At 43.7% G+C, this 27,348-nt stretch overlaps 2 protein-coding genes and 1 pseudogene across 8 annotated transcripts in view; 1 reads left to right on the top strand and 2 right to left on the bottom strand.

Moving 5' to 3' along the window:
- Window positions 1-27,348, top strand: part of PTS (6-pyruvoyltetrahydropterin synthase) — a 114,047-nt gene that overhangs the window by 22,485 nt on the left and 64,214 nt on the right. The window contains exon 6 of one of the 6 annotated variants that reach the window (XM_017948964.3): window positions 24,072-24,591. The exons of the other annotated variants lie outside the window; for them this stretch is intronic. Coding sequence (XP_017804453.1) covers window positions 24,072-24,153 — 82 coding nt within the window. The 3' untranslated portion in view covers window positions 24,154-24,591. Of the gene's footprint in view, window positions 1-24,071; window positions 24,592-27,348 lie in introns of those variants that run through there. 6 annotated transcript variants of the gene reach the window in all.
- Window positions 1,446-14,228, bottom strand: PLET1 (placenta expressed transcript 1). The gene is given in 5 exon segments (XM_003910713.5): window positions 1,446-1,474; window positions 1,477-1,620; window positions 5,001-5,062; window positions 8,995-9,196; window positions 14,045-14,228. Coding segments are annotated over 5 exon segments (621 nt in total).
- On the bottom strand, window positions 21,401-22,900 carry LOC103877901 (annotated as a pseudogene). The gene has a single exon (XR_637819.4). The product of XR_637819.4 is annotated as a hsc70-interacting protein pseudogene (transcript).

Raw genomic sequence — 27,348 nt, 5'->3', positions numbered from 1 at the left:
TTATAACTACTACTATTAATGCTATTGTTATTATTACACACTAACACAGTGAAGTGGGGCAGTTGTTTTTATCCCACATCCTTCAGCTACTTAAGGGCAGGCCGACTCCGAGACCTGTGGTTAAATGGAAGAGCACAGTCCTTGGAACAGGTCTGTACTCCTGTACTCCTGTCCTGCCTTTCACTAGCTCTGTGATTGAGGCCGGTCGCATAACTTCTCTGAACTTCAATTTTCTAACTTTAATTAATTAATTAATTAATTAATATTTAGAGACAGAGTCTCGCTCTGTTGCTAGGCCGGAGTGCAATGTGCAATCTCGGCTCACTGCAACCTCTGCCTCCCAGGTTCGATTCTCCTCTCTCAGCCTCCCGTGTAGCTGCGACTACAGGTGTGTGCCACCATGCCTGGCTAATTTTTGTATTTTTACTGGAGACAGGGTTTCTCTATGTTGGCCAGGCTGGTCTCAAACTCCTGACCTCAAGTGATCCGCCTGCCTCGGCCTCCCAAAGTGCTAGGATTACAGATGTGAGCCACTATGCCGGCCCTAAAAAAACACACACATACAAGCACACACATATATTTTGCCCATTTCTTAATGGAAATTACTATTAGGGGAAAAATGACCAGTTTGCACTTGAGGGAAATGAAAATTGAGATTGTTTTGCCCTGAAGTCTGGTCTTGAAAACACACATACACTCGCCATTTGATTCATTCTTTAATACCCACACACAAATAATACAATTCGACAAAATTATCTGTATTTTAACCTACTCATTAGAGATTTATATTTGAATGGAACACATTCATTATTCTTGTTTAAAGTATAATTTATTTGTTGTGACAGAAGTGTTTTTATAGCATAGATTTTTTCTATATTGGCTGCTCAGACATGGTTCATTCCTATTCTCTTGCCCTTCAAAATCTACTGGTGTGGACAAATGGGAAGCTGCCAGCAGCCTCAGAGCTATTTCTCCTTTCTCCTTTCTTTCTTGAGTCACATGAGTCACAGAAGTTCCTTGTAACCTGAGTGGGTTTGGTCAGAAATCTGAGATCATCTTGAAAGCAAGGAAAGATTCTTCCCACAGAAACTCAGAGGGTGCAGGGGAATCATTTGGCAGTGAACTAAAGTTGAGATTGGCTGCGGAATTGGCTGCCAACCTGTTCAACCGCTAGGGAGAACTCTAGGTGACTACGTTCCGGCCAGATCTAAATATTTACAAAAAGTGTAATATCTGTCCTGAAAGATCCAGATGAACATCTGTGTGACCCAAGCCTACCAATGAGTGCCTCCAGATCTTCGTTTTGGTCTGAAACCATGGCAGCAGAGTTGCACATTTGAGAATGTAAAGCCTTCATTTACACACATTCGGTTCCCAGCACCAGCTTGGAACTGAATGTAGGAGAATGCAGTGGAGGCAGAAACAATTGTTTCCCTAGATTCCCTTTAGAAGAGAAGTGTGCTGGTGAGAAAGCAAGCAGGATATAAATGGCATCTGTGATGGGGCTGCTGAAGACTCGGTTGACCAAGCTTTCGAGTCTGATACTCTTGGGCGTAATCAAGAGGAAAGGCTTCAAGGCTGAGCTCTGGGGAATCTTGGCGGCTAAGGTTAAGGTTGACACTGGAAAGGCGGTTGAGGGTATGGTTGGCACTGGAAAATGGCATCGGAACCTCTGTTGGGTGCTGGGTGGGCACTTGAGAAAGGAGGCCAATCTGATGGAATGCTAGAGCCAGATTCATGAGCAAAATTCAGTCAACCCTTCTCCAGTGCCAAGTGTTTTCAGAGGAGGGGGAAAGCTGGGGGTTAAACAGAGGGTTAAGTAACAAAAATAAGGAAGAAACACTTTCTACCCTTACGGTCTTCATAGTTCTATGAGATGAGGTGGAGACCTACTGAATTTATACAACTGCTGCATTTGTTGTTGGGGTGGGTAGTCTCCTCCTGAATGTAATATTGTCTTTAATAGATGAGGTTAATCAGTGCAGATATGATCCAGAATGGCACAATTTTATTTTCTTCTTGCTAATTTCAAGGGCTTGTAAGAACTAGATCCCATCCAGACCTCAGGACAGCCATCCCTGCTTTAAAGTTAGTGGAAAGGTGCCCAGTCCAAAGCCGCGACTCTTTCTGTGATTTCTGAGGCACTGGTAAGTTTTATATGAAGGGACCTGATCACACGTTGGTTCTCTGAGGTTAACTTGCAGAGAAGCAGAGAAAGCCAGGCCCATAGTCCTGAGGGGTTGTCTGATCCTGGACAAACTGGAGGTTGGCGGGAATACCTCCAAGACTCTGAGTGGACCGTAGAGGGGTCTATAGGGAAGAGGAAGAGACCAGGCATCTGTAATCCCAGCACTTTGGGAGGTGGAGGTGGGTGGATCACTTGAAGTCAGGGGTTCAACCTTATGGCCAACATGGTGAAACCTGTCTCTACTAAGTGTACAAAAATTAGCCCGGTGTGGTGACAGAGGCCTGTAATCCTAGCTACTGGGGAGGCTGAGGCAGGAGAATCGCTTGAACCTGGGAGGCGGAGGTTGCAGTGAACCGAGGTTGTGCTAATGCATTCCAGTCTGGGTGAGAGAGTGAGACTGTCTCAAAAACAAACAAACAAAACAACAACAACAACAAAACAGGAAGAGGAAGAAGGGGAATGTCCAGAAGTCGACTCCGGCCTGTGGAGTCTTCTTCCTGCCTGGAGGGTGCTTTCCAGTAACGTAACATTGTCTAATCTTCTTTAGCATTTCCCCAGGCCAGATGTTTCTCTGGCATCCCACTAACCCAGGGAGTTGGAATGCAACTACTTTCTTTTTCTTTTTTTTAAACTGGATTTTATTAGCCTGGAGCTAACAAGTCTTGACTAGAAACAAATCTTTTCTTTTCTTTTTTTTTCCCCTTTTTGGCATTTATGTCAGGGAAGCAGGAGCCTAGGAGAGTCAGAGTGACACCATTTGAAAGTCAACTACGTCTTGAAACTAGTAAGCACATTCCTTGCCAGTCACAGCCCATGGTCCTAAGATGTTTACAGTTGAGGAAACAGACCGAAGATACCAACAAGGACATACTCGTATAACAGCAGAAAGTCCAGCTGTCCCAATACCCTTAACAATATATGCTTTCAAGATAATTATAGTTATGCTTTGATGGACTTACACACTAAAATGTCAGGGATAGTTTTCTTTACATCAATAAAGTAATAAATTTTGTCATGCCATCAGCCCATCCACACACAGGCACAGCTTAGTTTTGTCTTTACATAGACAAAGCCCCTCTACAAGAAAAACTCAGAGACAGTGTTCCTCCATCTGCTTTCTGAGAACACCCTGCTCTGTAATGGAGTAGCTTTCAGTAAACTATCTCTTTTCACCACACGCTGCCACTCACCTTGAATTCCTTCCTGTGTGAGATCCAAAAACCCTCTATTGGGATCTGGATCAAGACCCCCTTTGTCCAGTAACATTTACACAAGGGTTCATCCTGACAATGGCCTTGAGGAAAAAGCTACTATCTGTTTTCTTGCAGAGGGAAGTCCACCAAGGAAACAGTTAAGACATTCGTATAATAGTTTCATTAGGCACAATCACTTTACAATTTGTTGTTGAATATAATTCTCCCTTTGAACACATTTTGCAACGCGTAACTGGCGGGAAAACAGGCAGCATGCTACGTGTCTTTCAGTGTCTGGGAGCTTGTGAGGACCACCCGTTGTTGGACAGTGAGAAAGTCTAATGTTTCTTGTTCTTGGTTGAATCTTGTATTTAAAAAAGTCATTCAAAAACAAGATATTGTTATAGTTTTGATGTAAGTCTAAGAAAAGTGGAAAAAATAGGATATGGAATAGGAGTCTTCTTTTGGCCATTTGCTTTCTGTGTGGCCTTAGACAAGTTACCTACTTTTCTAAATCTCCTTTCTTGAACGTTTTTGTACATTAAAAAAAAAAAATTAGGCCGGGTGTGGCGGCTGACGCATGTAATCCCAGCACTTTGGGAGGCTGAGTTAGGTGGATCGCTTGAGGTCAGGAGTTCAAGACCAGTCTGGCCAACATGGTGAAACCCCATCTCCCCTAAAAATATAAAAATTAGCCAGGTGTGGTGGCTCATGCCTGTAATCCCAGCTACTTGGGAGGCTGAGGCAGGAGAATCACTTGAACCCGGGAGGCAGAAGTTGCAGTGAGCTGAGATCGCACTACTGCACTCCAGCCTGGGCAACAGAGTGAGACTCCTTCTCAATTAAAAAAAAAAAAAAATCAAATAGAGACAAAGTCTCACTGTGTTGCCCAGGTTGGTCTTGAGCTCCTGGGCTCAAGGGATCCTTCCGCCTTGGCCTCCCAAAGTGTTGGGATTACAGGTGTGAGCCACCATGCCCAGCTTTAAATTTGTTATATATAGCTCCTTAGAGGGAGGTTAGAGAAAAGAAAGGGAACAGGGAAGAAGACAGGGGAGGAAACAGGGAGGTGCGAAGCTGGGGGCAACAGCCTGTGAAAAGCTGTGGAAATTCCTAGTGGAGTGGTGGTGGCCAAAGGCCACTTTAAGAACTACAGACATTATTGCTATTTCTATGTTATCAATCCTTCTTTGTACAACTCCCCAGCCTCTACCGCCAATCCCTTAAAAACCCTTTGGTTAAAGTCTACTGTATCTATGAAGGTTTTGTGTGAGTGGGAATTATTTGTGGAAACTGAGGAAGATGTTTTCACATTGTGTCTATGTGTTATTGAACAGAAACAGCTCCTATGGAAGTGGCGTTTGGAGACACAGATGACCCTGAGAATATAAGGACCTTGGGAATTTGCAGACATCTTGGGGGAGGGTTTTTGTTTTCCAAAGGGCATGGGACAACGGGTTGGGCAAATCTTCTATAGGTCTCAAGGTGCAGGGAGAGTCAGCTGATAGATAGCTGAGCAATGCGTGGTAAGAAGACCCTCTTTTCTAGGGAACTCACAAGGTAATTTTCCAGGCTGACTGAGTTCACTGCCAGATTTGCAAATGGGCTGCAGAGGAAGTCACCTTTTTCTGTCAGCTTCAGAGTAGAAAGTATAGGCAGGGCTCTGGTCTGGACAGAGAAAGCTCTGTGGAGGGCAAATCATTGAGAGATAATGGTGAGGACCTCATGCGGAATTCACAAGTTCAGCTCACATTTCTGACTTCCCAGCCTCTTAATTCTTTTGTGCTTACTTTCTGTATGGCACAATGAGCAGATCATTAAATACTGGTCTGCTTTTTATTGGTAAGATCCTCCACGATCTTGGTCAACTTCCAGATAGCCTCCCCCATTCCCACACACCCACCAACGTCACCACCCTGACTGCCCACAGGCTGGTACACGTACCTCTGGTCTTTGTTCGAGCCAGTCCCTCTGCCTGTAATACCTCTCCTGGTCAATCTGCTCATAGACTCAATGGTAACCTCTATGAAGTTGTTTTCCCCTATTGTCACTAAGCTAGGCATGACACTCTGTTGCACTGACTTGCTAGGAGCCTCTGTCCCCATGGGAGGACCAACTTCATAAGGCAGGTTCTGTTGTCAACAGTGCCTGACATATCATACATAGGTGCTTTATGTTTGCTAAACGACCGGTACCACTTGGTCTGTTATCCTATCAATAAACCCATTATTACATGAGTACCTTGTTCATACCTGTGTTAGATCATTAATGAAAGGGCACCTCATGTCAGTCACTGTGCCTGGTGCTGAGGGGGCAGTGTTTGAGCAAGACAGCCTGGTTTTCACCCTCAGGGCACTTACAGTGTCTTCAGAGGGACAGATTTTAAACAGATGATCAGTTACCTAGGTAAGAATTGATCTGTGATGCACGCTGTGATGAAGGGGAAGAAATTCTAAGGGTGTATAACTGGGAGCTTCTATTTGATTTGGGAGTTCAGGGAATGGTTTCTTGAGGAAGTGTTTAACCTGTCATTATCTCTGTATAGGCCTTGCCTCCCTAACCTCACCTCCCTAACCTCATTGTAACATTCCATGAGTAGGGACCTCTTCCCATCCCTTTTGTGCCCAGCCCACCACTGTGGAGTCCCCTGCTTTCTGCATCCCCCATAATATGTGGGGCTCCACTCCCCTTGACTCAGCCTCGCTGATCAAGGTCATGTAACGTGGTATAAATGAGCAGGGAGGCCAGCGTGTTATCGCGGGTGTGGAAGTTAGGAGAGGTCTGGAGAGCACACTGTCAGTGGGATTGGGCCGTTTCTCTTGCAGATGGTCGTTGTTTGGTCTTTCATCTCTTGTTGCTTGGAATGTGGAGGCTTTACGATGTGAGATGAAAAGAAAGCCCTTGCCCTAATTGGCCTTGGCTGGCTTCTAAGCAACTGCTGTCACTGGGAGGCTGGATTGTAGTAGCTCCCATTGGGTTCTACTCTTGCAGTCACTCTGTGGGCACAATAGTCCCTCCTCCAAAGCCAGTTAGGTCCGACCAGGCCCAGTGCGTGGAGGGAGAGGGCAGCGTGGTTCGACAGCATCGTCATCATTACCAGCTTCCACAGAGACATGGCTGTTCAAGCTGACACAGCCTGAGGGTCAGACTGGCCCTTTCAGTACAGAATGGAATCTGAAAGCTTTAAGTACTTCCCAGCATGTGTTTCCTAAAGTAAACCTAATGACAGATCCTAGCTGGGAGGAAGATTTGTTGTTAAAGTGTAATGCGATTCCAGGTGACCTTACCTCAGAAGCTGAGTGTGTCCATTTCGTGTGACACTAGCAAGACAGTTTTATTATGCAATCATCACACTTTCTGTTAGCGAGCCATTTCCAAAATGAAGCCATGTTTTAAAAAACGGTTCTCCAGTTTGAACGTAGGAATATGAAACAAAGAGGGTGCTCAGTTCTTTCTGAGGATGTTGAGCATAAGTGTGTGTGTGTGTGTGTGTGTGTGTGTAGAAACGAGGTATGTGTGGGAATGTGGTCTGGTGTGTGCGTGTCTGTAAGATACGTGTGTAGTGTGTGTATATGGTGTGTGTGTGGTGTGGTGTGTGAGTAACATGTGTCTGGGGGTGGTGTGTGGGGGTGTGTGTGTGTGGTATTTGTATGGTGTGTGTGGTGTATGTGTGGGGTGTGTGTGCGGTACCTCTATGGTTATTATTATTATGGTGTGTATGGTATGTACTTGTGTGTGGTATGTACATGTGCATGGTGTGTGTGGTATGAAGAAGTGTGTGTGGTGTGTTGTGTGTGGTATGTGTGTATGTGGTGTGTATGTGTGTGTGTGTGTGGGTGTGTGTGTGTGCTTTGTGTGTGGTGTGTGTGGTATGTGTGGTGTGTGTGTGGTGTGTGGTGTTTGTGTGTGTTGTGTGTGTATGGTATGTGGTGTGTATGTGTTGTGTGTGGTCTGTGTGATATGTATGTGTGTGCGTGTATGTGTTGTGCATGTGGTGTGTGGTTGTTATTGGTGTTGTTATTGGTGTGTGATATTGTTATTGGTGTGTGTTATTGGTTGTTATTATTGTGGTTATTCTTGGTTATTGTTATTGTTGTGGGGTATGTGTGTGTGTGTTGTGTGTGGTGGGTGTGTTGTGTGTTGAGGGTGTGGTGGTGTTATTGAGGGTTGTTATTGTTGTGAGGTATGTATTATTGGTGTTGGTATTATTGGTTATTGGTAGTTGTCTTGTGGTGTGTGTGTGGTGTGTATGTTATTGTGTTGTGTGTGGTGGTGTTATTGTGTTTATTATTGATGATTAGTAGTTATTGTTGGTGTGTGTGGTATGTGTGTTATTGGTGTGTGTGTGAGATTGTCTGTGGTGTGTTGTTGTGGTATGTGTATTGTTATTGTGGTGTGTTGTGTGTTGTTATTGGTGTGTGTGGTGTGGTGTTATTGGTGGTGTGTGTGTGTTATGTAGTGTGTGTGCAGATTGTGAATGGTGTGTGTGTGTGGGTGTGTGGTGTGTGTGGGGTGTGTGTGGTGTTAGTGGTGCATGTGGTATGTATGTGTGTGTGGTGTGAGTGTGTGTGGTGTGTGTGTGTGGTGTATGTGGTGTGTGAGGTATGTATGTGTGGGTGGTTGTGTGTGTGTGGTGTGTGTGGTGTATGTGTGGTGTGTGTGGTGTTTGTGGTAGGTATATGTAGCGTGTGTGTGGCATGTGGTGTGTGTGGTGCATGTGGTATGTATGTGTGTGGTATGAGTGTGTGGTGTATGCTGTGTGTGTGGTATGTGTGTGTGAGTATGTGTGTGTTGTGTGTGGTGTATGTGGTGTGTGTGGTGTTTGTGTGGTGTGTATGTGTGTGGTATTGCTGTGTGTGAGCTGTGTGCGGTGTGTGTGTGGTGTGTGTGGTATGTATGTGTGTGGTGTGTGTGTGTGGTATGTGTGTGTGTGTGTGCTGCGAGCTTGTGTGAGGTGTTTGGTGTGTGTGGTGTGTGTGGTGCGTGTGATATGTATGTGAGTGTGGTGTGTGGTATGTGTGGTGTGTGCAGTATGTATGTGTGTGGAGTGTGAGGTATTATTGTAGAATTATTATTATTAGTATGTGTGTGTGTGGGGTGTGTGGGGTGCGTGTGGTATGTGTGTGTGTGGTGTGTGTGATATGTATGTGAGTGTGGTGTGTGTGGTATGTGTGGTGTGTGTGGTATGTATGTGCGTGTGGTGTAAATGTGAGGTGTGTGTGGGGTGTGTGTGTGGGGTGTGTGGGGTGCGTGTGGTATGTGTGTGTGTGGTGGTGTGTGTGTGGTATGTGTGGTATGATGTGTGGTATGTATGTGTGGTATTGAGGTGTGTGTGGTGTGTGTGTGGTGTGTGTGTGGTGTGTGTGTGGTGTGTATGTGTGGTGTGTGAGTGTGTGTGTGGTGTGGTGTGTGTGTGAATGTGTATGTGAATGTGTGTGTCTGCAAGCTCCTATAGATGGAAAGTGTGGTAGAGCATTGTGAGACGGTAATGAAGTGTGGCTGCTGAGTACTGCACATCACATCTGGATTGTATTTTAAGTCTTCCTTGCTTAGTGTAAAACTGCATAAACCCAATATGAAAATTAAAGCCCAAAGCAAAGTAAGCTAGGTTCTTACTGTATCTCCACTTCAGTTATGTTCTCAGATTTAGGAGCTTGCCACTGTGCCTCTAAGACTGTCATGTATTGATCATTCACGTAAAACGTGGAGTTGCTGTAGCAATCTTCATCCGCTCTTTGCCAGAGGCCCACTGAGTCACCGTTCTTGTCCAAGGCTTTCCTGACCACAGCATAGACGCTGTCATTCACGGAAACGAATTCTGGGTGAAATGGTGAAGACACAATCAGCCGTCTGTTCCCTGTGAGCCAAGCTCAAGGGATGCGGGCGGTGACATCAAAACAAAGCGTGGAACAAGAAAGTTACAAAGAATATGTACACAGAATGCGGTCTCACTTTTGTAAAAGAAGTTGAAAGTCTGGAAGGAAATACATGAAGATTATTAATTGTGGTGATTTCTTGGTAGTGGGATTGTGGATGATTTTTATTTTCTTTCTAGTGCTTTTTGGTGTTTTCCAAATTTTCTACAGTAAAAGGCAGACAAAAGAAAACCTATACCCAGCTCTGGTTTTGCTACACACGGGGGGTGAGATTCTGGGAGTGAATGTCTACCTCTCTGAGCCAGGGCCCATTTCTCAGATGAGAATACAAGCCTGCTTGGTCCTCTTCTCAGGGGAGTGTGGGGACGGAAGAGGCTGATGCGTGTGGAAAGGCCAGGTGGGCCAAGTAAAAGCAAAACCCTTTTTGTGGTTCCAGAAATGCTGATTCTCTTGGTCTCTGTTGTTAGGGTGTGGGAAGGAGTGCCTTTGAGCCACAGGGGCCCTAACTCCTTAGAAGGTTACCCCAAGTAACTTGTTAATTCCACTTGTTAATTTCAGCCTTCGGAGGTATAATGGAGAGGGCATTTAAAGAAAATATCTGTCTCTCCATTTCTTCCCTTAGGAGATCTCTTCTGAGTGAATTCCTCAATGCTAGGCTATTGTTCTTTCCTGGGCCCTTTCAGCCACGGAAAATTTCTTTAAGGCTTCTCCTTAACAAAGTGAAGCAAATTGATCATGTAACGCAAAAGGATCAGACAGTCCTGGATCTGAATTCTGACTCTCACACTTAGGAGCAAGTCATTTCACCTCCGAGCCTCGGCTTCCTTATTGTTCATCATTCACTCCATAAATACTTCTTGCGTGCCCACTTTGCACCTGCCCTGGTTCTAGGTCTGGGGATAATGACGTTATCCTTCATTATCTGAGATCGTGATACCTATCTTGAAAGGTCCTGGAGAATAAAGAGAAGAATGTGAAGATTTTAATACTTGGGGAGTACTGGATACGTTGCAATTGTTATTATGTGACTATATGCACACTACAGTTCTGTGTTCTAGTTGTTAGTTTTGCCAGTCACGGTCGGGTGATGCAGATCCCACAGACCTCAGCTTGCTCAATGAGCACCTGACAGCTGTTCTAGATCTGTGCGTCAAGTGCAGTAGAAGGTGAGCAGAGACGGTGTCATCCAGGTAATCGTCAGTGTGAGCTCTGCACAGGTGTGCCCTGTCCTGCTTTTCCCCTTCCCCTTAAAGAGGTTTAAGTCCTCTTTCTTCTCTCTTAGGCACCCACATTTTCTGGATTTCTGGCCTTAGGTTCTTCTCCTTTAGGTGGCCTTGCAACATGCTGCAGCCAGACCAGACTTCCTTATGCAGCACGTCCATCAGAACACACTCCTGTTCAAACCTTCAAAGGGTCCTTCCTTCTAGAGCATGTCAACATTTCTGCTTTTATATTTCTGCCTCTGGTGTGTTGATTACGGTGTCCAACACATGTTTTTGGACTGTAAGAACCTAGCCTCAGCCTGCTGTTTGTATTCCCACTCTAAAGGCAGCCAGGCTTTCCCTTTTTCTGCAAATGCACCTGCCCCTGATCCTTGCTCACCTTCGGCAGCCTGCCTGAAAGCCTTCCTTCCCTCTCGTCATACATCACATCCCCTCTTCCACTCCAACAGCTTGCTGATGTCCCACCTCTGGACCGATTTATCCCTGTTTAACTGTCATTCTTTTTTTTCTTTTCTTCTTTTTTCTTTTTTTCTTTTTTTTCTGTTGAGTTCTTAATCATATTCTACTTTGTGCTGCATGCTGTGGTTTCATCTGTGTTGGTATCTGGACAGCCCAGTGTTGTGCCTCTGGAGGGCCCTAAGTAACTACTCATTGGTTGATTTTAAAAGTCATGCATCCAATGTTGTATAGTGCCCTTAAGGCTTAAAGTTTAGCAAGAAAAGCAAGCAAATCACATCCCTCTTGCCCATAGAAGTTTTGTTTTTGTTTTTTTAAAAAAAGGCAGATGGTTGCTCAGCACAGTCTTAGTGTAAATGTCACTGTATTAAGGGTTTCTTTCACTGATACCAAAACAGACCCAGGAAACCTGTTCTAAGATGTTGCTTGAGCTGCAGTTGTCTCTTGGGACCTGCCAAGCCATTTATACACGATTTACCAATGTTGACATAGGCCCAGAGTTTAAAAGAATTTCAAAATCAAAATAAGGAAGAGCAATTGGCCTGAATGGCCGTTTACTCAGAGTCCCCAGAAGTCCTGAGTTCTGGCAATAACACCTACAAGGCAATCGTGGAGCCTGCTGTGTAACCACGGGGGTGGGATCTGGCAATTCACATCTCCGTGGGTGAGGATTTTGACCCTCGACTTAAATCATTTGTATCATGAGTCAGTTTGCCACGGAGCTTTCACAGCACATTTATTTTAAAATGGAATTGGATAAAGTTTGGGGGTACATGGCATAAGTAGGCATTCAAGGAACCTTAGTTCTTCTCCTCTTTCCCCGTTCCCTTTCCCTGCTCCCTAACGCCTCTGTGGCTGCTGTGATCCCCTTCACCCCAGTGGATCACGTTGACTCATCTTTCTCCTGTCTTTCGACTTTCAGAAGGCTCCCATGTCTCCCCCTCCATAGCATCTTCACATGATAGGTTTCTTTTTTTTGTTTTGAGATGGAGTCTTGCTCTGTCACCTAGGCTGGAGTGCAGTGATGTGGTCTCAGCTCACTGCAACTTCCACCTCTCGGGTTTAAGCCATCCTCCCACCTCAGCCTCCTGAGTAGCTGGGATCACAGGCACGCATCACCACGTCTGGCTAATTTTTGTGATTTTTGTAAAGACTACGTTTCGCCATGTTGCCCAGTCTGGTCTTGAACTCTTGAGTTCAAGCAATTTGCCTGCCTTGACCTCCCAAATCGCTGAGATTACAGGTGTGAGCCACCGTGCTCAGTGATAGATTTCTCTTTCTTCCGTTGCATTAGCAAAATCTTTCACCTTAAAGATTTAAGATAAAATCTTTTATCTTAAATGCCAGAGGCTTGTGATCTCTTTTGCAGTAGTGCCTCTGACCCCTCAGGGTCTCCCCCAGGTTGCACATATGTCCGTCCACCTGTGCTCATCTTGAATTACAAGATTATTCTCCCTGCCCTGTCAGGACAATATCGACTGCCTGAGGGAGTGGGACGTAGCTGGCCCCATCACAACTGGAGCACATAGTGTCATTCCTCATTTAAAAGTAAGACAAAAGATAAGCAAGGTGAGTGCGTGAGGCATGCCATGATTGTTCACCTGCTGAAGTCTGAGACCTAGACTGTGAGTGTGGAGATCACCCTGGTGGTCTTTGCAAAAGTTAGTTAGACTTTTAAGAAAGGCAGGATAACACAGTAGATAAGAAGACAGGTTCTGAAGCTGGACAGCCTGGCTGGACAAAAAGCTGTACGAGTTTTGGCTGTGCTATTTAGATTCAAATCATAGCTAGGTTACTTATTAGTGTAAATTTGTAACTTCTCTGTGCCTCAGTTCTTGTCTGTAAAATGATAACAGCATCTACTCCTAAAACATGCCCAGCACATCGTAAGAAGTGTTAGCTCTCATTACTGTAAGGAAGAGTATACAGTGGTTAAAGGCAGGGTCTCTGAAGCTGGAATGCTGGTTCATATCTTAGCTTCACCATTGAAGTAGCTCCGGGACCTGAGCAAGAGTCACTTAGCATCTGTCTCTGTTTCTCATCTACAAAATGGAAATGATAATGGTATCTCCCTAATAGGTCACTATTACATGTAAACACCATATGAAGTGTTATTATTATGAAACTAATTAGAAAGCATATTCCTTGACTTTTAGGGTTGGCTGATTCGAAAAGGGATATATAAAAAATATCTACTGGACACCTCTAAGGAAAGTATTGGATTAAGAATGAACAGACTAAGATTCAAGAGCCAGTTCTATGACTTACTAGAAGGGAGACTCTGGGCAGGTCATTTAATTTCCCTTGGCCTCAGGCTTCTCATACATAAAGTGGGTTAGTAATACTTCCCCTGTATAGTTTATAAGATTTTTTTTCACCCACGGACTAAATGCAGTATACAGTTATCCCCAGCAGCATCATTTTGTCAAATAGATATGAAAAGATTACACGCTGGAGGCTGGGTGCGGTGGCTTACACCTGTAATTCCAGCACTTTGAGTGACTGAGGTGGGTGGATCACTTGAAGCCAGGAGTTCAAGACTAGCCTGGTCAACATGGAGAAGTCCCATCTCTACTAAAAATACAAAAAATTAGCCAGGTGTGGTGGTGCGCACCTGTAATCCCAGCTACTTGGGAAGCTGGGGTACGAGAATTGCTTGAACCCAGGAGGCGGAGGTTGCAGTGAGCTGAAATTGTACCATTACATTCCAGCCTGGGTGATGAAGTGAGACTCTGTCTCCAGAAAAACAAAAACAAAAAGAGAAAAGATTACACACTGGAATGCAATGATTATCCCTTAAAATGATAAAAGTGCCCATTTTATTTAAGTCAGAGGATTTACCCCAAGCATGCTCTTACCGGGACTCAGTGACTCTGGGGTTAGGGCTTTCTCACTCCTGTGGCTTGAGTTCACAAGGAACATGCAGAAATAGCCACCCCCCCAACCCACTCCCTTAATTCTCATTCTTTCTCTTCCTTCCCTTGCTTCCCATTGGGTTCAGAAGACACATGTTTTGTATAATTGCGAGTAACGATAGAGGAGTGTGTTCTGAAATTCTGGTTAATTTCCCTCAGGGAACAAAGTACAGCAGAGAGCATGGCTTCTACTCACCAGAATAGACTGCATTGCTTTCATAGATACGTGAACTGGCCTTGATGTCTAGGGTGATGGTGTAATATTCATCAAAGGTGAAGCAGGTGTTACTGTACCTTATAAAGGTGGCAGAAGAAAGCTGCAGACTGAGGCACAGAAACATCTTCAGTGGCTGCAGCAGCATGGCATGGAGGACTGCCATGGTCTCAATCTGTTTGGAAAGTGCTAGGCCTGGTATTGGGTAAAACTGACTCACCTCTTGTTTATATGCCAGGGCTTCTGGGTGAAGTCATACGTGCAGATCTTCTCCCTGCCCCTTCTGAATATACATTGGCTTCTGGAATTTGGCCCAAGACATCATCAGTAATGAATCACCAGTCACCATTACCTGTCACCGATGATTTTGCAAATTGCAGTTTTGCTTAGGAAGGGGAATGTCCTGAATATGGTTTTTTTTACACCTCTCATTTCAGCATCTGCTGTTTGAAGAAAGCCATTGAGAAGACGTAAATACCAGCAAGTGAAATTCAGAGTTGTGTAATCATCACATACCTGGTCCGTTGAGAAGTTCCGCTCTTCTCACTGCAGGAAACCCAGGCACAAAAACCCTCTTTTCCTGGATTACATACCCTCTTCCACCCCTCCTTAATCAAAGAAGTCTCCAATCCCCAATTCATTTAGTGACTAGCATAGAATGAGAAAGACTCTGCTTCTGGACTTACATCTACTTATATATTATTTATATTTATTTGGAAAGAAACAGCTTAGGTTTACCTTGTTCCTGATACATTCTTCCATAACACCATAGCACACACACAAAAAAAAAATCAGAAAATATGCTTTTTCACATCTCTTTTCTGAATTTTATGACTTACTCACTGAAGAAGAGGAAAGAAATATGCAAGTTTGTGAGTAGAAAGAAACAAAATGTAGATTAGAATCAAGATAATATTTACTATGTGTTCCTTCAAGAGAAACACTGGCAGAATGGTGGCATAAATCCCTCTGAAAAATCAACTCCTTCACTAAAACAATGAGAACACTAGCAAAAAATGGTCAAAATAAGTTTTCCAGAATTTTGGAAGTTAACCAAATCCTTGCAACAATCTGGGAGCATTTATTTAAGAAAAATGGTTGAATATCATTAAGAACTATGAGCGTTATAGCATTTCAAGTAGCCCTGGTCACACTCACTTTGCCCCACCTCCATGAGGGCCTTTGCAGCTATGGTAACTCTGAAGATTAGCAAACTAGCAGCTGATGGAAGGAAACAGAACAGGTTTGGAGCTTCCCAAAAAGCCTCATCCCCAGAGAACTGTCACTTTGTGACCTTTTTGGAAGTTGCCTGTAAAGTTTCGTCCTCTGGGCTTTTCTTTATGTGACCTGACTCAGAACATCCTCTGTGTGAACACCTATATTGCTAAGATGTTTGTCAAAAATAGTCAGTTGGAATTTTTCAACATTGTAACGTTCTGAGGCAGTGATTCCAGTTGGGACTAACAAAAGGCTGAGTAAAAACTGTAAAATAACCCCCTGAGGAATGAGATGTCTGTAGGGGGTTTGAAAAGCTTGGACAAATCCCTGGGAATCTAAAAAGCCATGTGCATGTGCAGGGCTACACACATTCCCAGGAAAGACCTGAGAAGCCCCTAATCTCTCACCTCTGGCTGACCTTGAGGCTCTGCACAAGTAAGAAGTGAAGGCTAAGGCAGAGCTGTAAACTGCCTATCCGATTATTGAAGGCATGCCCCAAAACACACATGCAGAAGTGCTTGGCAAAGACTGGGAGACTTGTTGGTTCCAGAGTTATTAGTTCAAGAAATTAAAAAAAAAAATCTCTATTTATTAGCTGGTCAATAAGCAAACAGAACAGAGACTTTGGCGGTTACACATGATAAAGAATACAGACTTCACAGAATTAATTTAAGAAAGTCAGGAAACAGCAGCAGCAACAACAATAAAAAAAAGAACAACGAACAGCAACAAAAACAAACTCAGGGAGGAGAAGGGAGTCTGGTGGTCCAAAGTTGTCACATTGTGTGTGTGTGTGTGTATTTATTTTTTTGAGACAGGGTCTCACTATTGCCAAGGCTGAAGTGAAGTGGTGCAATCATAGCTCACTACAGCCTCAAATTCTTGGGCTTAAGTGATCCTCCCGCCGCAGCTTCCCAAGTAGCTGGGACTATAGGCATGTGTCATCACACCTGGTTAATTTTCATAGGTTTTGTAGAGTCAGGGTCTTGCTATGTTCTCTGGACTGTTATTGAACTCCCAGGTGTAAGCAATCCTTGTGCCTCAGCCTCCCAAAGTGCTGGGATTACAGGCATAAGTCACTTTGCCTGGCTTCGTGTTTTTTAAATGTTCAGTTTTGAAGAAAAATTATAAGATATACAAATAAACAAGAAAATATGGCTTATACAGAAGAAAAAAAAACCATCCCAGGTAAACAGAAACTGTCCCTGAGGAAGCCCACACACTGAACTTAACTGAACGTAGATATTAACTCAGCTTTATAAATACGTTCAAGGAACTAGAAGAAATCATATCTAAAGAATTAAAGGAAAGTATGAGATTGATGTCTCACCAAATAAAGAATAGTAATAAAGAGATAAAAATGATAAAAAGAACCAAATAGAAATTTCTGCAATGGAAAAGTACAATAACTACAATTAAAAAAAGTCACTAGAAGAACTCAACAGCATATTTGAACTGGTAGAAGAAAGTATTGGTGAACTTGAAGATAGGTCATTTGAATGCATTTAACAAAACAAATGCAAGACTTGTATACGGAAAACTATAACAACACACTCAGGATAGTCAAAATGATCTTGAAAAACAAACAAAACTCAGCAAAGTTTGAGGACTCACACTTCCCAATTTTAAAACTTACTGTGTAGCTACAGTAATCAAGATAGTGTGGTACTGACATAGGATAGACATATAAATCAATGAAATAGAATTGAGATGAAACATATCCACACATTTATTATTAGCTGGGTTTTGATAAGGGTAACAAGACAACTCAATGGGGAAATAAATGGTACTGGGTCAACTGAATATCCACATGCAAAAGAATAAAGTTGGAGCCCTACTCATATCATACACAAAATTAACTCAAGGTGAACCAAGGGCCTAAATGTAAAACTATAAAACTCTTAGGAAAAAACATAGGTATAAATCTTCATAATCTTGATTTAGGCAACGGTTTATTAGACATGATGCCTGAGGCAAAAATAAGTAAAGAAAAAATAGATAAATTGACCCTCCTTCCCTCCAAAGTTCAAAAGTTTCTGTTCTTTTCAGGAAGGCCAATTATCACAGAGGCCGGTAAAGGTCTTAAAGGTGGCTTTCTACTACCAATCCCAGGACTTGAGGCCATGAGGGTGGATCTCACCTGAGGTCAGGAGTTCCAAGCAACCAGCCTGGCGTAACACTGGGTGAACCCACCTCACTTAAAAATACAAAATTAGCCAGGCAGGAAGGGCGTTGCAGTTCAGAATCCAGCTACCCCAGGGGAGGCTGAGGCAGGGAATTCATTTGAACCCGGGATGCAGAGGTTATGGACATTGAAAATTGCAATCCACTGCACTCCAGCCTGGGCAACAGAGTGTAGACCCACCCATCTCAAAAAGTGACAAGATAATCTACATCATATATCTGAAAAGGGCCTAGTTTCTAGAATATATAAAGAATACAACTCAACAACAAAAAGACAAATGTCCCAATTTAAAAATGGGCAAAGATTTGAATACTTTCTCCAAAGAAATGTACAAATGGCCAATAGGCATGCGAAAAGGTGCTCAACATTATTAGTTATTAGGAAAATGCAAATCAAAACTTGAGTGAGATACCTCTTTACAGCTAGAATTATTGCTATAAAAATGACAGATAATAATAAGAGTTGGCACAGATATGGAGAAGTTGAACCCTCATTCATTTCTGGTGGAAATATAAAATGATGTAGCCACTTTAGAAAACAGTTTGGCATTTCTTCAGAAAGCTAAACATAGACTTACTATTATATGGTCTAGGAACTCCACTCCTAGGTATATACTCAGGAGAATTAAAAATGTATGTCCACACAAAAACTTGTACATAAATGTTTATAGGAGCATTATTCATAATAGCTAAAAAGTGGAAACAATCCAAGTGTCCATCAACTTATGAATGGATAAACAAAATGTGGTATGTTCTTATAATGGACTGTTGTTCAGCTGTAAAAATAAATCAAGTACCAATACATGCGACAACATGGATGAACCTGAAATGACTGTGCTAAGTGAAAAAAGCCAGACACAAAAGACCACATATTGTATGCTTCCATTTCTATGAAATATCCAGAAGAAGCAAATCCATAGAGACACAAAGTCATTGCCAGGGACTAGGGATGGTGCGGGAAATGGGAAATGACTATGACTGCTCATTGATTTGGGGTTTCTTTCGCGGATGTTGGAAATGTTCTGGAGGTAATTAGTGGGGATGGTTTCACAACCTTGTGAATGTACTAAAAACTACCAAATTGAATTTTATGGTATGTGAATTATATCTCAACAAAATTTTTATTTACATAATATGTTATGTAGGCAAGTTGGGGTAGCAGAAATAATGTGACAGGACTTTAGTATTGGGTCCTGTTCAGAATCCTTGCTTTGGGAGAGTTTTTAAACTATCTGAGCTTTAGTCTCCACTTCTAAAATTAAGGCAATAATATAAATCTTACATACTTTTATGTATATTAAGTGAAAGGTGTATGTAAGCTGTTTTGAGCTGGGTCTGGTGCACCCCTATAGTCTCAGCTACTTGAGAGGCTGGGGTAGGAGAATTACTTGAGCTTAGGAGTTTGAGACTAGGTTGAGCAACATATTAAGACCTCCATCTCAAAAAAGAAAACAAAACAAACCCCAAAACCATTTTAGGGAACAGGGTGGGCCTGACATATAATATAAATTTTTAACAAATGTTAATTCGTTTTCTACCTTTCTTCCTTTCTTCTTCCCTCTTTCCTAAATTTATACAGATGAGGATGGTAGAAAATAAAATATAGGAGTTCTGCTATTGATATGGGGATGATGGTCTAATCTCCTTATGAACTGGGGGACATGGGATTGGGGGATGGGAAACGACTCAGAAGGGAACACTCTGATTTATGTAGAATTGTTCCATGCATTTTCTGCAAGATGGGGCTCAGCCCAAGAGAGGGCCTGTGTGAAGACACTGGCATGTCCTCTAGGGAGGGGGGGCGTGTCTACTGGCCTATAGCCCTACGGCTATAGGGACAGCTGTTCATAAAACAAAATTGTTCTTTGAATCAAGCTGGAAAGGACTTGATTTTTCTTGAGGACAGGGGACCAAAAGAAAACAAGTTTTGAAATAAAATACACATTTTTGGGGCCTCCTTGTATATTTCTTCAGCCCCTTTTCTACAATTCTGGACTGTAGTTCCTGGAAATTCACACTTTCAAAAAGCCCCATCAGTGATTCTTCGATGGAGCTTTTGAAACATGCATGCATGTTCAAGTCACCGGAAGCATCTTGCTAGTACACAGATTCAGTGTGTCTGATATGGGGCCTGAGATTCCTCATTTCTAACAGGCTCTTGGGTGATACCAGGAAGTTGCTGATCCATGGACCACACTTTGAATAGCAAGCGTTTAGCAGCTGGTTTGAGTAAACCAGGTTAGAATTAAATGCCAGACTAATCAAAGTTGGAAAAGCTAGGTTCCATGACTGCCCTGTGCACCCCAAGCCTGCCCGTCTGCCTACAGCTTTATATGCAGAGGCTCTTCATGCGGTAGAAAGTCTGGTGGGTGCTTCAATGCCTTGTTGGTCTCCCTGGGAAGGAGAGCTGTCAGAGAGGAGGAAGCAGTTGGCTTTCCAAGGTCAAAGTCTAATGGGAGATTCTCCGAAATTCACCAGACACGACCATTGATGGATGCAGGGATCATTTGTCTGAGGGGCCCTGGGGTTTTTGATGTGTCTCTTGGGCGTGTCAGCTGTGTGACGGATGCAATACGGTGAACATGAGGAAGGGGCGCAGATGTTAAGAGTCCAAGAGACCTCCATTGGAATCCTGCTCCTCACATTGTAACCTTGGACTGTACTTAACCTACCTGAGCCTCAGTTTTCTTATCCGTATTATGGAGAGACTTTGACCAACCTTGCAGGATTGTGTTAAGGTTTAAAAGAGGTAATGCATGTAACATGCATGCCACAGAGTCAACACTCTAAGAGAAGTTTTTTACCACCGATGGCAAGTATCTGTGTTAACTCGAGGGACAAGGGTGACCAGGGAGCTGGGGGTAGCTGGAGAAGTTTTACTCTCATTTGTTGACCCACAATGGATGCTCAAGTCCACATATATTGATTTAGGAGCTAATTGGGTTGTGCCTCTGGCTCTTTGGTTCAGCATTGTGGGTGTTATGCCTTTGAATAGCCCAAAGTGAGAGTCCCTGTGCTTTAGGGATAGCCTGTGGTCAGCTTTTGAAAAGATGTATACCATTCTTCTCATTCCCCGAGGCCTTACAAATTCTCAGAGAGAGGGAACATGCTGTTATGTATTAGATTAAGTATTTTCAAGCAGGACTGGCCCTAAGAGATAATTTTAATCTAACTCCCTTAATTATGTCTGAGAAAACTGAGCACAGAAAAATTAAACAACTTGCCCCAGGCTTAAGAACCACTTAGTGACAAAGTCAGGGCCAGATCCCAGCCTCCTTCCCACCGGCTGGGGATTCTCTCCACCGGACAGCTCTACTACCTAGGGAATACACGTGTGCTCTGCTTAGCATTTCAGATGCAGATGTATTCCAGATACAGCACATTTTAATTTTAATATGCCGTGTGTATATTTTGTTGTACATGTGGGACACGTACCTCATCTACTTACATTTGATAGAACTTGGAGAGAAGTTTATCACAGCAATAGTTAATTGTTCTGTCTTTGCTCAAGACTTTTTGTTGATCATATTTGTGTCTTCGTTTAATCCAAAATTGCGTGTCAAGAGCACAGCTGGATCTGCACTGTGCTTTACTTGTGTTGCCTTGTTGGCCTGCCAGGGTCAGTGGACTGGGGTTGGGTGGTTGAGCTGCTCCAGGTCACAAGGCCTTCTGGGAAAATAACCCCTGCTTTATAGCAATTATTGCCAAACTCTAGGCTGGCAATGATCTTGATCAACTGTTTGCCTGTTTTCATGGCATGACAGAGATGAGGGCAAAATTATGACATTTTTAAAAAGAAAGAAACATTGATTTGGTTTAAAGGCCTGCCTTTTATTTTGACATTATAGCTTTATGATGTTTTGTTGTTCTTTCTTTTATGAAACTATGATCATTGTAGATTATAGATGGTAGATGTTCCCTTCCTTCACCTATTTATTTTTTTTTTATGTTTGCCTTGCACTAATAAACTCTTATTTCACTCAAATTAGAGCAATAATCTTCCATACATAAGTATCTTCCCTGCCCAATAATTCAAAGAAAAAAATCCAAAATGATTAATAAAGAAAAATATAAGAATTAACAGTCCCTTTAAATTTGTTTTAAATATTTTTAAGGTTTAAAAACGGTTTAAAGTTTGTAATTCCTAGTAGGAAAACATTATCTGAATGAATGGCAAACCACGGTAAATGCTTCAGCTGCATTTGGGGGAGAGGGATATGGATTATCTTCAAAGCACCCCAGCTCTCTTGATGAGAAGATCAGAGGTACACTGGTTTGTATTATTGCGACATCCATAACGTGATCTAGGTTGCTTTTCCTTCAGCAAGGTCTTTATTTATCAGAAGGACATTACGCTTGACCTCCAAATTTGGCTGACAATTTACTGATAAGATTCATAACCTTTGGGTTGCTCTGGTATTGTGACATATTTGCTGGGTTCTGAGCCACATCCTGGAAGAGGCCACCGTAACTTCTGGATCCTGCATGGCTGCAAGAACCGCTGGATCACTAGGAATTTCATTGAGTCCAGGGATTCCAGCCATCCCAGGCATGCCCCCTCCCATTCCAAGCATTTCCCCAGGAAGTCCACCTGGAGAAGAGCCATACTGAATTCCCGACTGTCGTCTGGCTTCTTCCTCCCTCTGGGCTCTCTCATGCTCTTCTCGAGCCTTCTTAACTCTTTCTATTCTTTCTTTGATCTCTCACTCTTCACGTTTTTGCTCATACTTTCTCCCATGTTCTGCAATGTCTGTGCCCTAGGCTGAACTTCTTCCAGCATTATACTAGCATCTTCGTCATAATCCAATTTACAGGCAAGGGCAAGATCATGTACTGCTTCTTCCCAGTGGCCTAGAGGTCTGTGTGCTTTCCCTCGCCACTTGTAAGGCTGAGCTGAATCAGGATTTATTTCAATGACTCTGTCACAGTCTCGGATGGCAGCATTTGGCTTCTGTAAGTTGACGAAGACACTGGCCCTCTTGGCATGCAAAATGGCCAACTGAGGATTCAGCTCGATGGCATCTGCGAATAAGTCAATGGCTTTCTGTAGTTCACCATCATTTAGGGCTTCAATAGCAGTCACTTTCTTATCATTTGCCTGATCCATCATCTCTTCCATTATCTCTGCATTTTCATCTCCCATTTCTTGAGGGGCATCAGGGTCTGGTTCAATCACAGCTTCATTATCAATTTATAGATTACTTTTCTCACGTGATGGTTCGTCTGCCTTTAAGTCTTCCTCCACCTTCTTCTTACCAGGTTTTTCTTCCTTGGTATTTTCTTCTGATTTAACTTTCTGAGTAGCAGGTGGTAGTTTACCCCCATGCTCTCCACCCACTCCCTCAGGAAGTACATTTCCTCAATGTGCAGAATGCTCGGATCCTGCTTACATATTTTCACAAAAGCCCGAAGTGCGTTCACTTTCCAGGGGTCCATGGTCGGGAGGCGGTGGATGAAGAAGCTAAGGTGCTGTGGCCCAGTCCCAGGCCTAGGCGCTGGCTCAGTGTGACCGCGCAGAAGGGGGCACCTATTTATTTTTTAAATATCCTTATTTAACAAAATGAAAACTTGGCACCTATCTAGGTGCCTAAAACCCAAAGTCTTGAAATCGGAGCTCTAAAAAGATTTACTTTGCAGCATAACTTCCAGAAATGCCTTGCCTCGCTGTGGCAAAAAGCAGGAATTGCTCGCATTTAAGTGGGAGTAGGGAGGTTATGTCTCAAGAAAGGTGTTCAGGGACCCCTTTCTCACTGAGTGGGAGGTTGGATCTTTTAAGCTCCTCTTCCCAACATTAGAATCAGTCATCCCCCCAAAATTGGACATCGATTTCAGTCATTTTTAGGCAGAGATCAGTGTTGAGGGCACTTCGTGGTTGAGTGAGAGCAGGGGTTGGTGGGTGAGAAAGTGAAATCAGACAAGAGAAGTTGGGACTCAGAGCTTCCCAGTCCCCAAACAGAAGAGGAACTGGGAAGTCTCTCCAGCTGCGGAAGAGGAAGGTTTGGACACTCTCTTTACATGGCCAGTGTGGCTTCTTCCTTTGAGAGGCAAGAACTCACTGCTCGAGAGGAAACCCACTGCGGGAACCCGGAAGAAAACCAAGTCCGCCCAGGTCAGTAACTAGAAACCGAGTGGCTTTTCCTCCGTGCTGCATAGCTACACTTAGAAATTTCACGGAAAGGTGTGACATTTTATCAAGACATTTGACTGCACTGCTCCTGCTGTTTAACCAGAGGATTCAGTAGAAAACAGACAAACAAACAGGACGGTTTAATAAGTGAGACATGAATTGGAAGAGGCAGGATGAGCTGTGGGTTCCTGTGGTGGTCTGACAATGATGTGATGAGGACACCTTTCCAGGCGCAAAGTCAAGGCCCTGTGCTGCTCACAGGAAATTCCCTTCGGTTAAGTTCCTGAAGAGTGTATTGATTTTCTGATACCCTGCCTTATTCAGGTAGGATTTGAAGCAGCTTACAGAAAAACAAGATTTAAAATGTAAGAAGTGAAGGATATAGGGAAAAGAAAGGTAGAACAGCATGATAAGAGAAAGGTGGGGTTTGTGATTGCGGAAATGCTTGCTGGCGTCTCTGTGTTGGTTCTGTTGTTGCAGGTACTGGGAGGAGGAGATGAACCCTGCTCCTGTGGAGGCTGTGAGGTGTTGGTGTCGTGTACACATCCAAGGGATGGCCTAATTATTTACAACTAGGCTCCTGGAAATCAGCCCTGAATCCAGCTTTCTACCTTCTCTTTTCAATATCATTCAATTAATTGAGTCACAGAAGCAGCCTTTAATTCATTTAATTCCCTTACAGTCTTCTAACTTCTGCCATATATCTCATGACCTGTGATTTTTCCTTTTGCACTGATTTGATACTATGTAATAGCAATTAAATATCATTACTAATACCAGAGCAGCTTATCTTTCTTATCAACAAAAACAAATAAGGTCCACACTCCTGAAAACAAATAGGCTCTATGTCTAGCCTTGTGAACAAATGCAGTTTTGTCACTTACATAATTTGTTATTGATACAGTAACTTCAGAATTATTTGTGGTACTGCTTCCTGAGATATGTAAAATCATGTTAATGATTTTTGAATAGTGATCAATAATAACATTTATTAAATACCCGTGGTGCTTTGAATCTTTCAGTTGGTCAGTCAATATTTATGTTCTTGATATCACTCCCAAAGCGTCATATAAACGACTTCTTCTTCTTCTTTTTTTTTTTTTTTTGAGAGGGAGTCTCACTCTGTCACCCAGGCTGGGGTGCAATGGCACTGCAACCTCTGCCTCCCGGGTTCAAGCGATTCTCCTGCCTCAGCCTCCCGAGTAGCTGGGATTATAGGTGCCTGCCACCACACCCGGCTAATTTTTGTATTTTTAGTAGAGATGGGTTTTCACCATGTTGGCCAGGCTTGTCTTGAACTCCTGACCTCAGGTGATCCGCCCGCCTCAGCCTCCCAAAGTGCTGGGATTACAGGCGTGAGCCACCGCGCCCAGCCCATAAAAACAACTTCTAACCTCAGGAAGCCTACACTCCAATGGGAAACCAAGGGTGACCCCAGACCAATCTATGCGACTGCTCTTCCTTATCCACAAAGCGGGGAGAATGACAGTGCCCAGCTCATAAGGCTGTTGGGAGCTTTTAACGACATAACACTTGTGGAGCACGATGGCTGGCAGAGAGAAAGCACTGGATAGCTGCTTGTTTTCCTTCTTGTTATTATGATTGGAGAAATTCTGCGGAGGTGGTGCCTAGGAGCTGGCCACACCTCCCCCAGAGCGGATTTCCAGGTTTCACAGGTTTCCTTCCCTCCCTGAGCAAGGGCAGGTGAGTCAGGGTCGCTCGTGCTCCCCTCCAGCTCTGGGATGTATGCTGTCCAGCTGGTAACGAGTCTCCGTCACATCCGAGGACAAGTGGAGCTGGCTGAGGGGAGATGGAAAAGAAGGGCAACAAATTCCAGTTTCTTGTGAAATTTTGTAAACGTAAGGCTCTCATCTCAGTCTGCAGAGCAGAAACAGGGTGGGGGCCATGTATCTGAATGTCTCCACTCGTGCATAACAAATATGATTAGAACTGAAGACCTAGAAATCCCTTCCCCGGGCAAGGGATGAACTCTTCTGTTTCTAGAACCATTTAGGGAGGTGACAAGTTGGCTTCGTCCCAGAGATTCAGGTGAGGACAGAACAGAGGACAGGGTATTCTTGCCCTGAGTTCCCTGCTGATGAGCTAATTGTGGCCCCTCACCTTTGTTTAGCATGCAGTTTACCAGAAAAGGGCATCCTACCTTTATCCTTGGTTCTCCATCCCCTCGCTACCTTTCCTGTGTTTTGCAAACATGGGATGGTGTATTTAGCTTTCTTTTGCTGGAATTATTTTCACCCCATGTCCTGTGTCTTCCTTGTCCAGAAGAAATCATCTTCTAGTCTAAGGAGCTCCAGAGAAGGGCGTGCAGGGGATGGCCATGTTCTGTTGCATGCATTTAGCTGTGTTGAACAGTCCTCCTGTTTTGCTACTGTCTGAGAATATTCTCTTGATTCTATGGGCTCCTGGACCTGGGCTTTCCTTGGCTTATCTCATGAATCTGCCTCTTGGTCCCTTTCATTGGCTGCCTTCTGTGTTTAGGTTTGTAGGGGAAGGCCCCTGGAAGGTGGGTGGGAGAAGAGGCACCTCTCAGGAGAGGCTGAGGTGCACAGACACTCTTGTCCACACAAGTCCATATTTATTTATCTTCTAATATACTGTGTTAGTTTGTTTGCTTGTTTGTTTTGAGGGTCTCCTTCTGTTACCCACCCTAGAGTGCAGTGGTGCCATCATGGCTCACTGCAACCTCAACTTCCTGGGCTCAATTGATCCGCCTGCCTCAGCCTCCTGAGTAGCCAGGACTACAGGTGCATGCTGCCATGCCTGGCTATTTTTTTTTTTTTTTTGTAGAGAGTTTTTTCATGTTGCTCGGGCTGGTCTCAAACTCCTGGTCCCACGTGATCCACCTGCCTCGGCCTCCCAAAATGCTGGGATCCTAGATGTGAGCCACTGTGCCTGGCCTTCTAATATAATTTGGATATTCCTGCCTTGATATGCATTAGGAACTTCCTGGAGGCTTGTACTCAAGAGAGGTAGTGTCTGCTTGCTCAGCAAGCAGAGGCTGAGTAAGTGCAGGACTCTGAATATGGTTGTGCAGCAGAGTTGTGGGTATTTGTGGGGACATGGGCCTCAGGCCCAGGATTTAGATTTAGCTAGCAGACATGCCTGGGCAGCTAAACTGGCAACGTCAGACCAAACTGCCCGGCCTGACATTGCCAGGCAGTTTAGCTTATCAGGGCTCTGCTTAGAAGCCACAATGCCAAGGCCTCATGACCATACTCTTCCACCCTCCAGAATATTGTCCACCTTCATATCCCTCCATTCCTTACGCATCATGTCCCAGGCAGGTGCCCCAACACCTCATTCTCATCTCCACCTCCATGCTTACTCATGTCTTCCAGGTTGCACTTGAGAGAGCCTAGGCCTTAGCAGTAGAGTTGGTTTCAAGTTGCTGCCCTCCCACCTCCTGGTATGTAACTGGCTTTCTGGGTGTTAGTTTTTTTCATTTGTAATGCCTGCCTTGTAGCCCCATTGTGAAAATTAATCAATAATTTATTTTGAGGGCCCAGTATGTGGCAGGCATTGTGGTAAGCTTTAGAGCAGGGGCACAAAGACCAGTTATGATTTCTCCTTTTTAAAACTTTTATTTTTTTGCAGAGATGGTGTCTTGCTATGTTGCCCAGGCTGATCTTGAACTCTCGGCCTCAAGTAATCCTCCTACCTGGGCCTTCCAAAGGAATTACAGAATAAGCCACCATGCCTGGCCAATCCCTCCGTTTGAATAGCTTTTGGTTAGTGT

Source organism: Papio anubis, chromosome 12 (genome assembly GCF_008728515.1).
Source record: "Papio anubis isolate 15944 chromosome 12, Panubis1.0, whole genome shotgun sequence".
NCBI lineage: Eukaryota > Metazoa > Chordata > Mammalia > Primates > Cercopithecidae > Papio > Papio anubis.
Note: the sequence above shows the minus strand (reverse complement) of the source record. Positions and strands in the feature narration are given on the sequence as shown.